This window comes from Lucilia cuprina, chromosome 4, assembly GCF_022045245.1.
Source record: "Lucilia cuprina isolate Lc7/37 chromosome 4, ASM2204524v1, whole genome shotgun sequence".
Taxonomy (NCBI): domain Eukaryota; kingdom Metazoa; phylum Arthropoda; class Insecta; order Diptera; family Calliphoridae; genus Lucilia; species Lucilia cuprina.
Window position 1 is genome coordinate 21,628,792 of NC_060952.1, and position 14,779 is coordinate 21,643,570.

The 14,779-nt window shown below is 29.8% G+C and overlaps 2 protein-coding genes across 2 annotated transcripts; one reads left to right on the forward strand and one right to left on the reverse strand.

Moving 5' to 3' along the window:
• Positions 1–604: 604 nt before the first annotated feature.
• Positions 605–7,093, forward strand: LOC111675821 ((E3-independent) E2 ubiquitin-conjugating enzyme). Its single transcript, XM_023436662.2, has 11 exons — positions 605–1,349; positions 1,662–1,915; positions 1,982–2,195; positions 2,268–3,176; positions 3,232–3,380; positions 3,447–3,882; positions 3,939–4,028; positions 4,119–5,500; positions 5,562–5,899; positions 5,976–6,206; positions 6,369–7,093. The coding sequence occupies exons 1-11, from the start codon at positions 855–857 to the stop codon at positions 6,557–6,559; spliced, it is 4,689 nt and encodes a 1,562-aa protein (XP_023292430.2). The 5' UTR covers positions 605–854; the 3' UTR covers positions 6,560–7,093.
• A 2,518-nt stretch (positions 7,094–9,611) lies between these two features.
• Positions 9,612–13,462, reverse strand: LOC111675822 (serine protease easter-like). Its single transcript, XM_023436663.2, has 4 exons — positions 13,262–13,462; positions 11,049–11,245; positions 10,792–10,978; positions 9,612–10,413 (listed from the first exon to the last, which is right to left on the reverse strand). Exons 1-4 carry the CDS (start codon positions 13,323–13,325, stop codon positions 9,680–9,682), a joined length of 1,182 nt encoding a protein of 393 aa, XP_023292431.2. The 5' UTR covers positions 13,326–13,462; the 3' UTR covers positions 9,612–9,679.
• Positions 13,463–14,779: the final 1,317 nt, after the last annotated feature.

Sequence of the window (14,779 nt, forward strand, 5' to 3'; positions counted from 1 at the left end):
AAATTTATTAATACGATATGGTGCCGTAAGCACCTTATAAAAATTTGTCTCATTCAATGGAAATTGATATCATAGCGTAAGAGTTACCAGATTGTTATTATTCATACATTTTGGAAAAGGGTCTATTAAAACATATTTTTCTGTGAAAAACAATTTGTGATTTTGTAGAAACACAATAATTTGGCTTTTATCATGATACCCACGGCAGATTTTATTTGTATTTTTTGTATTTTTCTTGAAATAATGTCATTACCTTTCTCCTATGGAGTTCATTCAACACTGATTTCGGATATAAATTCTTTTAGGGTAATCGTTTTATACAGCTGAAATAAAAACGTTCAGCAATTGGATTGGTGATCTTGATTTAAGCCGAGACTATAAACATATGTATATATTATTAAAAATTTTCTTTAAATACTATTTAACGGTTTGGAAAAATTTGTTAAGAAAACCTAAATGAGATGAAATTTTCTAAACTCTACCATTCCGATTATAAAAATATTAGTTTTCGTATATACAAACACAAATATTTTCCAATCGCATTACTTTTCTTAGCTATATAAAAAACTTTGGCAACTCTAACTATAAATTGGACAATTTTCTGTTTGTCTCGTCTCTTTTGCTTTTCATTCTTAGTTTTTTAATAAATTCTCGTTTGCCATAATATATTGCCGAAAAAATTTAATTCCGTTAACTTTTTTGGCAAAGAAAAGATTTAATAAAAAATCGAATAAAATTTAATAGTGTTAAAAAATTAATTTGTGAAATAAGAAAAATAATTTTAATATAATTATAAAGATAAGTAAAAAACGAAAGAATAAAAAACAAAAAAATATTTGCAAAATATCGATATAATGGAAACGGAAGTAGTGACCTCTACAGCGAATGATGAGGAGTCCAACAATTTAAAAAATAATGCCAACAACATCGTCCAATCCATAAATAAGGAATTTACCAACATAGAAAATTCATCTGAACAACATAATAATGAATCATCATCAGAAACTTCTTCGAATGAAACAAAATTAACTAAAAACAAATCAGGAGCCTCACCCAAATTGCTGGCCGAAGAAGATCACAAATCAACAACGAATTCTCCCCATAAGAGTGTTGCTGGTCAAACACGCGGAGATGACTCGTCATTGACTCCAGGCGATTGTCAATATTTTTTCGAGGATGAAATTTTTCGTATTGATAAAAAAGGTCGTGTTAAATTTGGTCTAGTCCTTGAAACTCCTGGCACATATTCCGGCGACGAGGATGACGAATTTGATGAAATTTTGGATAAGGGTGAAATACGCGTTGTTTGGTATCCAGAATTTAAGGAAACTATACAATCGGAAAATTCGGTAAGTTAATAGAAAAATTGGTGTTCACTTTTTCTTTCGACATTTTAATGGTATACAGTTATTATGCAATTGTAGTAGTGTTTAAGTACAAGGATAACTGTAAATAAGCGCGTGTTTTGGTTTACTTTCTTTTGTGTAGTATTTTTTTAGGGAAGGATTCTTATAATGGATTTCTGCGTAGTTCTACAACGGAATAAAACTATTTCCAAAGCTGGAAATAATTTAATAATGGATATCATATTTTATTTTTACAAAATTAGTTTTATAAACTTATATTATATAAGAATTGTTCGTTATTATTTATTTTTGTAGATTGGCCTAGCCGATCGTACTTTAATGCCCGGTGATGTTGTCCGACGTTTAGTGCCGGGAAAAGAAACTCAAAGAGGATATTGTCGTGATATAAACATGAAAGCCGATGTAAAGGTGCTCGGGACTAAATATGTCATTAAAAATGTAAACGCTGAGCGTTTAAGAGTTATTTCCAATTGGCAACGTGACGGTGCTGTATGTTTGGATTCGTGGGTTGGTAGTACAAAGGATGTGGAAGAAAAGGCTATACTAAGGTAAAATTATATATAAAAATACTAAGCTGATATAAAAACTTAAATTTTCATGTTTTCTTCATTCAGAACGGCTTCTGGTTGTCGTATAGAAATCTCATCAAATGATTTTTACAATTTTCAAGATTTAAACTCACATCGTCAACGCGATATCTTTAATCCTAAAGTATTTTATCCCGGCAATACAATTATAGGTAGTTTGCCACCTATGGAAAATATAAAAATTCTAACACCAGATATACCATTACATACAAATAAAAAGGGTAAACCTTTAACCAGAAAGGTAGGTTAAAAAATTTATAAAAATTTAAATTAAGAAAATAATAATTAGAACACTTTAAAATGTTTTCTTAAGTTTACCATCGAACGTCTTTATACCGATAGCGTTTGGGTTAATTGGCAATGTAAAGCTCTTTCGGATGACACTAATTTAGAAGACATTACCCTGCAACCCAATCCCTGCGTAACAGGCGAGGATCTGAAACGTTTGAAACGCTTAAATCTATTCGAGTCATGTATGCTGCAGATTGTTGATCGTAATTATTTAACCTATTCATCCTGTGATACTCTGGTTAAAAAATCCGATTGGGACAAAGAACAAGCTGTGAAGTTTAAGCAAATTCTACAACAGCAGAAAGAGGATAACCAAAAGATATTTGTGCGCACATCTTTTACCGGCTCAACGGGAACGGCTGGGACACACCATCATTATGAAAAATTCAAGAAAAAGCTGAGTTTAAGTTTAGACGACAAGACAAGCAATAAACTTAAGAGAAGTCTTTTTAAAGGTGATAAATTAGGTAAGAGAGAAACTTCACAAGAAATGAGCCAACAGGAGAAGCTAACACCAAAAAGTAATAAAGATACCGAGGCCGAGTGGTTTTCCACAGAAGATGAGGCCGAAATCGATGAAGATAAATGTGATATTAATGCCATGGATATTGATAATTTTGTTGAAAATCTAAAACAATATACGGAAGATTGTATTAGTACTACAACAACAATGTCAACGTGTTCAAGTCCCTCGCCGCATACGAGTCCTAAGCATTTGACCAAACGTCAGCTTAAGAAAAAGACTCGTAAAAATTTTAAGAAACCATTTTTATCCGAACCTTGTACGGAATTCAATCCCAAAGAAGGCGATGAACTTGTCACAGAAGCTTTGTTGGTTTATAGTACTGCTACGGTAGTGTGGCAAGATGGTACCATAGAATCGAATATACCCTCTACCCAATTGTATCCTATACATCATTTAGATAATCATGTAAGTTTTCAAATTGAAGACAATAGTGTGATAAATATCAATTAAATACTTTTAGGAATTTTTTCCTGGAGATTTTGTGATATCAGCCAAAGAAGAGCATGATTTTAGTCATCGTGATTATGGGGTCATACAAACTGTAGATCATCAGGGAAGAATAGCACACGTTAAGTGGTTTACAACATATACATCTGCCGATGAACCGAAGTAATTATAGAAAATCCAATTTTTTACTATGCGATACTTAATTATTGTTATTTCTACATTTCCTAGACCAACTTACAAAGGAGAAACGGAATGCAGTGTTTATGATCTAAAGGATCAGCCCGATTTTCAATATCGTCCCGGTACCATGGTTATACGTGTTGCCAATTTTGTTGGTGAAGATGCCAACTGTACAGCTGGCCAAGTTATTGATAATTACATTGATGGTCGTGTTAAAGTATGGTGGGTTGATGGTCATATCAGTCTGTGTTGGCCACAGGATCTCTTTGAGGTAGGACAATTGGATCAAGGCGATTTGAGTCATGCTTCCGAAGATTCATGGGAAACTGAATCGGAAAATAGTGAAGTAGGCTGTGGTGGTGGCAGCAGTCTTAAGTTGTCTATAGCCGAATCACATATTTTAACGAATATCGAAAAAGCTCGTGTGGCACTCGCTCGTTTGCAGGAGATTTTCAATATAAGTCCAAATTTACAAAATCCTGAGGTAAATTGCGACATTGTCTCTTGGCAGAAATTCTTCTTAATTTTGTAACATTTCAGGTTATGCGAAAACTACTATCAGTTTATAAAAGTTGCCGATTTTTAGATCGTCTTTTAAATACAAATTTCTTCCATGAAGATAATTTTATGGTAAGTTTCTTCGAAAATAATTGTGGTTGTTTTAATAGTTTTTTTTGACAATATCAACATGTTTTTTTGTTTATTTTCATTCACTTTAAGGGTCTTATTGAACGTGTTCGTAAAGTTGGTTCTCAGTCGATGAATGAACGCGTACAAGATCAAAAAAACCGTTTATTTAGCGAAACTTTACAGGCTTCATCTCCAAGTCCCAATAAACATCAACATCAATATAGTGCTGTAGTTTTAAGTTTAGCAGGTGTTGGTAAAAATACAACTGTCTCTGGAAATACGGAAAATGGAAATGGTGCTATTAGTGTTCCTATTAACAATGTACACAAAGTTGATCAATCACTTTCGCAGCCACTAGAAAATGTATCGACAGCAAGTTCAACGACTACATCTAAAGAATTTGCCCCTCGAATACTTTTTACTATTTCATCAACACCTTTCAAGTGTCCCAACAGTCATAATCACAACACCAATTCAAGTGCTCAATTAACTACACCATCATCGTTAAAAAGACGCTGTTCTCCTGCGGCAACAGCAACATCTGCCAAAGAAACTTTAACTAAAAAGACCGAAGATGTGCCAACAACTGGAGCTAACATTACAGATAATGAAAAACATTTTAAATGCGACAACATAACTCCACAGTCAGCTGTTGAAAGTCTACCTTGTGCAGTCAAGAATTTGTCACCTCAAATGGAAATCTCCCCAAATAAAAATAAACAATATAATACAGAAAAGAATCAACTTCTAAATTCAGTTATGATGAATATCGAAAAGGCTTTTGAGAAAACAAGTCATTTGACTGCTGCATCTCAAGATGATTCTGGTAACTATTCTCGTAATGAAAATTGTGATGGTAGTTCTACTAGTTACACTAGTTCCTCTGATTTGACCAATGTCGACACGAATAATTCTCTCACTAAGGCGAATGATAATCAAAAATCCATTAATCAGTCCAGTAGTAGTATAGAGTTGACCGAAGAAGTTCCGGAATTGGTATGTGTACGTTTGTGTTCATTGCTCAATGAACAATTAGTCAAGTGTCTCAATGAAATAAGTGAAAAATATTATAAAGATGATCAACCGAATTTGAATGATGTAATTATTAAAGATGATGAGACTATTGAAACTATAATTGATATTGAGGACAATAAAGAATCGTTGAAAACCCTTAAAATTAAAGATGAAGGTTTTAAATTATCAAATGTTGTAGCAGCAACTAATGGGATTGCTGAAAACACTACTTTAGAACCTCCCAAGGATCTTTCGATTTTAACACCTGCAGCGGATGTTCAAACAACTTTGGAAGCTGGTCTCAATCAGGAGTGTTTTCAAGTTCTTTCTAATGCTCCGAAAAATCATAAATACCAATTAACCATTTTCCATCCAAATAACACTAAACTCTATTATAAGGCTGTGCAACGTGAGCATCGTATGTTAAAAACTTCTCTACCTCCAGGTGTATATGTAAAGTAAGGAAATTACCATTTGGAATTAATGACGGAATTTTCTTAATTATCTTTTTACTTGTAGAGTTTATGAAGATCGCATGGACTTGTTAAGTGTAATGATTGAGGGTCCCAAACACACACCCTATGAGGATGGAATGTTTTTCTTCGATATCCAATTGGGACGAGACTATCCAAAAAATCCCCCACTTTGTCATTACATTAGTTACTGTTCGGATCGTCTTAATCCAAATCTATATGAAGATGGTAAGGTTTGTGTGTCTTTGTTGGGTACTTGGATGGGTAAAGATAGCGAAGTCTGGGGTCCCAATAGTACGCTACTACAAGTAATTGTTTCCATACAGGGTCTTATATTGGTACCAGAACCATATTTTAATGAAGCTGGCTATGAAAAACAAAAAGGTGTGTGTGTTTTGTTTAGTAAACAATAAGTATAAACTTTTTCTAATTTTTTGAAATCTCTTTATGTTTAAAAAAGGCACTCAACAAGGTAAAGAAAATTCTCGCATGTATAATGAAATGGTCATTATTAAAATGGTACAGGCTACTACGAAACTAATACAAAATCCTCCAGAAATATTTCGTGATGAAATACAAAATCATTACAAACAAAATGGTCTTAAAATGTATGAACGTATAAAAGGTTGGATGGAATTATCAAAACAGAAAAATTCGAATACTAATGAAGAAAATGTTAAACAGAATCAAGGTAAGAAAATTATCTTTAATTTAAGCTATTTTTTTTTAACAATTTAATATTTTATAGAGAAAATTTGAAGTGCTAGTGAAAATGTTATTGTTTTCTTTTAATAAATTTTTTGACTGATGTGTGATTATTCCATTTTATTTTATTATTGCATATTTCTTGTAGATACCATCGAAAATGTAGATCTTAAATATACTTTGCCGCATTTTCCATTGGTACCAGCAAGTCGTGGTTTTTGTTTAACTTTGGCTGGTCTCTTAGAAAGTTTCAAACAAAGAATAATTTCCTTAAATGAAACTACAGAAACAACACCAGCAATTGAAACTACAACCAATGCAACAACCATATTTGAATAGCCTTATTTTATTTAATAAAAAAAAAACACTTAGTCAAATTCAATTTCAAAAAATAGGCCTTTAGAAAAAAAAATAATAAAAAAATAATAATAAACGAAACCAAGTAATAAATGGTGCTATTGCCTTGGTAGCAACTAATAGCACTTATTTAAAGTATTATAAAAGAAAATTTAAATAATAAAAATGTTGTGTATTTTCTATTATTAAAGTCAAATTTTCACATTAAATCGTAATACATAATATTGTATATTTTAGTAAATTTATATTATTATTAAACTAAACTATATTTTATTAGCTATTTCAAATAATATTATCTATTACAAAAAAGAAGAAAAAAATCTTATTAAAAAAATACTCTATAAAAAAAATTGAAAATTTTCCAATTTATAAAACCAAACAAATTACAAATATTCTCGCTTTTTATGATAGTTAAAAAATGCTTTATTAAATATCTAAAAGAAAAACAGATTAATATATTTTTTAATTTATATGTTAAATTAAGAAAGGAAACATACCTTTTTTATGTGAGTGTTTTTGTTTTGAAATTATTATTTGTTTTTTCTGGTATAGTTCATTAAATATGTAATAAATTTAAACAAAAATCGTTTTGCGTCCATCGTAAAAAAAACACACTTAATGAAAAATTTAAAAATCAGAGTTAGTTATTATTTAAAGCAGTATTAATTTAAAATGTATTTTTTTATTTCCAATTTATTACTGGTATTATTTTATGTTTGTATTTATGTTTTTTTTCAAAGAAAATATAATTTATGAAATATTTAATACTTAAGTAGCGCGCTGAGTTAAATCCTAAGCAGAAAGCCTAACAGGTATTCCAATGATGCAAAATAAGATTAAAAATTGATTTTTAAACAATTTTAGCTATATTTTTAATTAAGTTGTGGCCTGTCTGTCATAGACTTACTTAAGAATCTTTAAAAAAGGGATTTGATTCAGCACGTTAAGTCTTCATTTTAAAAACTTTTTATTTTGTTATTATATTATTTATTGTTATTATTGTTTTATTTAATTTCTTTATGTTTTTGTAATGATATTTAAAATTTAAGATACTAAGAGTTGTATCTGATGAAATCAGTATTTTTTAAAACTTATTATTTGTATTCATTTATAATTTATTTTTTTTTCTTGCCAAATATATGTTAAATTATGAAGAAAAATTAATTAAAAATTTTTACTGCAAATCATACAAAATGATCTGAGCATCAGTATTTTTGAAAAACTGTGAATGCTATAAAACATTATAATGTTGCAATGGAGACTGATTGAAAATTAAAATCTGTAAGTATTTTTTGAAAGTCATTTTAAAATTAAGAATCTTACTTACATTTTGACTAGCGGTAATATTAAATGAACAACTCTGTAGCGGGATATATCAAAGTCTTATAAAAACTGCAATATACCAGGTTAACATAAGGAAAAGAGATCGAACGTCCTTTGCATATCGGGAGACTACAACTTGATAATGAAATATTGCAAGGCGGTCTTAGTTGGTGGGAGTTATAAAAAACAACTCTAACATGAAATGAAGTCAATTTTTGGTGGCCTATTGTTCCTCAGAGGGTCAATAGGATATAATCATTTATGCAATTTCTAAATTCTTTTAGATAGCGAAGACGACGATGCTCAGTACGTTCGAAAATTCACCACAGAAATTATGATGAGCAAAAAAACAACAACAATATCATATCTTATTGGTGCGATAAATAAGTAAGTTTGGCATGTTCTGAAATGCCTCACTGCGCTGCATTTGATGAGCAGCAGGCCCGTAAATGCATCACTTTACATCACTGTAATATTTGATGTGCAAACGAACGGCAAACACGCATCAAGCAAATGACTGATGCATTAAATGAGTAAGTATTCGAATTTTAATTTATTTATATTTTTTTTTATTAATTTAGTTTATTGCATAATTTAATTTTGTTTTTATTATCACCCAAATTAAAATATAAACTTAAAATCAACTTGTCCATTTTGCATGATCTTCCGTTCGAAAATACAAAGAAGCGCAATTTTTTTTTACATAAAATACTAGTCAGCTTCAGCTGATTTGTATCGCTGACTAATGGCGATGCGCTGCATTTCCGAACAGGCTCGTATTAAGAGTATATTTTGATTTTATGATGCACTTTATTTGCATCAGCGTCACAAACTAATGATCAGATGCAGTACAATGATGCATTTCCGAACAGGCCTATATTTTTAGGAATACCTATGATTTTGAGATTTAAAGGGTTTTTAAATATTTTTTTAAGTTTGAATTTTAATATTTTTTTTTCGATTTAAGAACAATTTTTAAAAATAACAAGTGTTTAAGATAGTAATTTTTAAAGCTTTCAATTACAACTTTGTTGAAAGATTCTAACTATTACACCACTTTTTCGATTGTCTATGATACAAAAACTGCATAAATATTCACCCCTTTTCTGCATTTCGATTTCGTTTACGCATTCAGTTACGCAACGATCGAAAAAACGTATTCTAACAAAAAAACTGAATCGTAAGACCAGGTTCACACTAGGAAACTTTATTTTGGGAAACTTTTGATTTTTGTGTGTGAGAGAAAGAGATAGTTGATATTTCTTTCTCTCACACACAAAAATCAATCAAAATCAAAAGTTCCCCAAAAAAAGTTTCCTAGTGTGAACCAGGTCTAAGAAAACGAAGAAGCAATGTATTACGAATGTGTGCATTCTGCGTTACGATCGTACCTACGTTTTTGTAAGTTATTGTTTATGTGACGGAAAGTCGAATCGAAATGCAGAATACCAAAGTTGCCAAACGGAGAAATTTCGATTCGAATTGAAACGCAGAATAGGGACCATTACAAATAAAACCCATGTGCTTCTGGGAGAGAGATCTTCGTTTTATTAAACATCTTTGAAAACTTTTTGGAGCTCAAAATGTACGATACTACTTTGAATATTCAAATATTGCATTATATACATTCCGATTACGTTAAATAACTTCAGTTAAAATTTCTAAACTAAATTTACCTTGTAGCTTTAAAAGACTGAAAACCACTATAAAATTGTTCTCCTTACTTTAAGCTTTATTCATTATATAATATGTACTAACTCGATTATATATTCATCAATATTATGGCAATAAATTATTTAAAATCCAATCAGTATAATTTCCAACTCTTGTATACACACCCGGCCAACCTTCAAGACCACACGGTCTTGGACCGTACGAAACAATGCCAATAACAAAATAAACATCTTTATTCTTGATGCGTTGTGTCACCATTAAAGGTCCACCCGAATCACCGCGACACGTATCAATACCATCTGCACCACCAGCACAGAATTGATAATTTTCATCGATTGGCATATTGAAGATATTATAAGTATCCTGACATTTTGTGGTATTCCAAACATTGACCATAATTTTCAGTTTAATCGTACTAACCGTATCATTTTCGGTAGCACCCCAGCCGGCCACATCCATGGCTGTGGAGGTAAATCGTTTTTGTCGTAAACTAGCTGTCAATGGCAAACATATTGGTATTATGAAGTCTGTCGTCTTAACACTTTCGGCCATACGTATAAGAGCAATATCGTTGAATTGATTCTTCGACGTTGGCACATACAACGGATGAGCCATAGCATAATCTATAAGAACATCTCGGTGGGGATCTACACAATCTTTGCGACCGCGCACATCGATAACACAGTCGGGATTGGTTGTGAGATCCCATTCGCCTAAACGTACACTGTGTAATTCCCAAGTGCTTGGCATATCGGGATGTTTGAGACAATGACCAGCGGTTAGAACATAACGTGAATTTATTAAACTTCCGCCACAGTATAAACCATAACGATCGGGTCCTGAAAATTTGGTGATATAGTTATTATTATATTTTTTATTTAAGTGCATTAATTTTGTTATATTTTTTATAAAAATTATTCAAGCTTTAAAGTGGAATTATAAATACAAATAAGCAACATTAACCACATTAATGCGGTTATATCTTTCTAATATCTGATGATATATTAAGAGTATAGGCTGTAAAACAAAGTTACAATGTATTTACCGTAAAATTTTTAGTATAAAAGTTTAGTGATAACATGTTATTTTACCAAACATTTTGAAAAAAATAACATTGAGGGATCAAAATTTTAATAGTTAATAGTTTTGACAATTTTGAAATTTATCTAATAACCTTAATAATAACCGTAAATCAATAAATTTTTAGATTATCTCACCTGTTTTATACTGCAACAGTGCCATCCAAGGAAATTCATCGATTTTTGTTATATTACCACCCAAAATACGATCTGATAAAATTTCACCACACACCCCTGGTTCGGGTAAAACATTACCGGGTAGGTTTTTTTCACTTATTCCATTACGTGTGGCAAGTGTACTGCGATAGTTGTCGGGACAACAAACCTAATTAAAAATAAAAAAATATGCAAATTAATAAATTTTTTTTTCTCAAAATTTTAAATTCCAAACTTACCAGTACTTTCTTAGCCAATGTATCCTGTGAATTATCCTGACCACATTGGCTTTCTCTTAGAAATTTTGCATCGGTCGGATTAATACCGTTACTGGCTGTTTTATTAAGAATGTCCAAAAAATAATCGCAATCTTTGATTTGTATACAGATACCCGTTTCTTGACGAGGATTTATACAGACGCCATAAGCGGTTATAGCTAAATAAAAGATTTTTTTTTTATCAACATTGCATATCTGTTTAATAAAGGTTAGTTAGCTTTAATTAATATTAATAAGCTATTAGTTAAAAAGTGTTAATCATGTTTAAAAATAGCAAAAAAAAAATGATAGATTATACTAACATTAACACCATTTCTAAAGTTAGTTCTAAAAATAGCGATATTATTATTAAAAAATAATAATATTTATGATCTGAATGAGCTAATGTTTAATTTAAAAGATGATAGTTTTTAGATGTGGAATGTCTTTGAAGGCGTTATTTTAGACAGATTTTGATATTTGTTTTGATATTTTTTAATTTAATTTTATATTTTTGACTTTTAAAAATGTTTACGATTGCCTATAATCGATCACCTATAATTGTCAATCGGCTAGAAAACATCTCAGCTTCAAACATGTGAAATTTGTTTACAATATCTGCATTAGTCGCAGAGATATCGAATTATTTCCAAAAATAAAAATTTCTTAATATTATTATCCTACGAGGCTAATGACTTTGTTTTATAACAATTTTCGAGTATTTTAATGTTACACTTTAAAAAGGTCGGGAGGATTATATTTGTAGAAATTACAAATGTAAACCACCTTCGTGAAGGTTATACATTTGTAGACCTAATTTTTACAAAGATTAGTACTATTGGATAGTAGACACAGGGCTATCGGTCCAACACTGCCGGACTTTGAGGGGGTCAAAGTTGGACATTTTGGCCGTACAGGATTTTATTGAAATAAGTGTAACTTTTAACCTATCGTTCCTAGCAAAAATTGTCCAAAAGAGTTCAGATAGCTATTTCTTCAATTTTTCCACTTTTTATATTTTAATTTATTTATTTTTTTTTTAATTTCATTTTTTTTTCAAAAATCTCTCTTTTTTCTCAAAGAAAAATATTTATCCTTTTTCCAAAATTTCTTTTAATTTTTTATTAAATTTATTTAAAAAAAAACTCCTTTTTTCTCAAAGGAAAACATTGACAATTTCCTTTAAGGGTTTTAAAGTCCCATAATGGAATGTTATTTTTTTTAAATATAAAGATTTTTTTCAATATTTTCCACTTGATTTTTTTTCAAAATAGACATTTTTGTTGTAATTTTTTATTTATAAATGAAAGTTTAGAACATTTCCTTTAAGAATTTTGTGGTCTCTTACTGGTACCACTTCTATCCAATAATACTTGGTCTAAATTTCGTCAAAATCGATTTTTTTTAGTTGGGTCTCTTGATATGAAATTGCCCGTATAAGGAAGGGTAACTGAAGTTTCATTTTTGTAAGTCGGTCTAATGCACATGCCAACCATGAACTTAAAAAAACTTCACATTTTATAAATAAGTTAAGAATTGTTAAACAACAGATGTGTTTCAATAAACTAAATTATTATATGGACACAAAACCAATCGTATTGGTGTTTTTAAACATTATACATTATACATTTGTATATATTTCTTATCAGTTTAAAAATAAGTTTAATTTATTTTTGTTCTTTCATTCACTTTTTTAATAAAAAAAAATCTCCGGTATAGGCAGATAATGGAGTGTTTTTAATTTTTAAATGAAAATTTGTAATTTGAAATAATAATATGAAAACATAAACAAAATAAAATACTGTAAATATTTAATAAAATTAAGTAATATTTCTATTATTATTTTTTCTCTATCTCTGCTCTATACAAAATACATATTTTTCAAAGTTGTATGTATTTTTATTATTAACATGTTGTATTTAACTTTTAAATCAATATCAATAATTTTGAAATCAATTTCAAACTTCAATATCTTTGGGTATTAACTGTAGTACACTTGATTTTCTAATAAATAAGAATAATGTACATACATACATGCATATCTAATACATATAAAGAATGTTTATTTTTTTAATAAATTATTGACGTTTTTATTGTTATTACTACAGTATTTAAGATGTATTTGATTTGGCAAACATTGTTTGTTTTTTGTTTCTAAATTATTTATTTATTTGTTTAATTAATTATTTAATTACCCGCGTTAGCGACACAACTTAATGTAATCAATAGAAAAATATTTCTAAAGAGAATCTCATACATATTCTCTACACTTTTAGCTTTTGTTGTATTCTTTGTTTTGAGTATTTTACAAAATTTTCAAGTTCGTATGATTCTACTTTAAACTTGAAAACAACGGACGACGAACTTAACTTGTTGCGACTTGGTCAGAGACTAAAAAAAAGCAAAATCTTTTAAAATAAGAATATTATTATTATTGTATTGTATGTATTTAATCTCTATAAATTGAAATGTGAAAGAAAATCTGAGACTAATTTAAAAATATAAGCTTTAGTTTAGTATCTGTATTTGTATTATTATTGGTTGAAATGTTTGTGTTTTTTAGCATACATTTTTATTCGAGTACATACACCCCTACTTGTTTTAGTTCAAATGTGCAAGCTACTAAGATATGATTGAATCTAATGTTAAAGTTTAAATAAATTATTCTTTAATTATTTTAAAATTGTCTATGCCTGCCCTGCAGGAAATGCAACTAGTACCAAACTAGTACCAAAATCACCAGTACTAGTTCCCAACTGCAAACTTTCCTATGCCATCTTAATGCTCAAATTAACATTGAGTTTGTTTGAAAAATTACTAGTGCCATTAGTTCTAAATTTTTACTAGTATTCTTAGACCCAATTGGATCCTTTAGAACCAGTTTATTACTAGTACTAATTTTCAGAAAAACTCGCCTTATTTAGAGGGTTTATTCATTTGTAATGTTGTTGTTGTAGCAGCGACATGTGTAAAGTCGGTGTGGCTGGGTTAACAATCCTTGGTTATTCGTTGAACTCCGAGTCGTTCCGGTGCGAAGAACCGATTATCGTGGGAACGATTCCTTTGTAATGCTCCTATGTGGTTTCAGTTAGAAACTACTACACAACCGGTTTTTTATGTTTTATTTACAAAAATACCAACAAATTTATATGAAAAATACTGTAAGTAAATGCATTTCCTTATAATTGCAAATTAAAGTCCGAAAAACTTCCGGTCTATTCTTATTCCATTTCGGTTTCGCCATTTCGTTTCAGAAATATTTGTCATACGATAAAACAAATATTAAACTTATTGCAATTTCAAAATTTAATAGACTTAGGGCGGGTTTCTTACTAATCAGTTAAACTAGGCTTAACATGCTGTTAGATTAAACTCGGAACAAATTTAGGCGGACTTTAACCGATAATTGTGTTTTTCAGTTTTAGATTTAAGCTCAGTTAACTTTGTTAGTATTGCCATGTTTTCACTCAAAAACATAAACAATGAACAGCTGTTTTTTTTGCAAACAATATACAATTTTGGAAAAATGTTAATAAACATTTAAAACAATAATTAATGAAACAAAACAATTCAGAAAATTACTTAAAATATTAAGTTTTTGTTCTTCCGAAATCATTGTTTTATTGTTTTTAATAATTGTGTTTTCTCACTTATAACTTGAGTTTAATTGGCCAACTACACTCAGTTAAACTAAGATAATAAGTAACTTTACT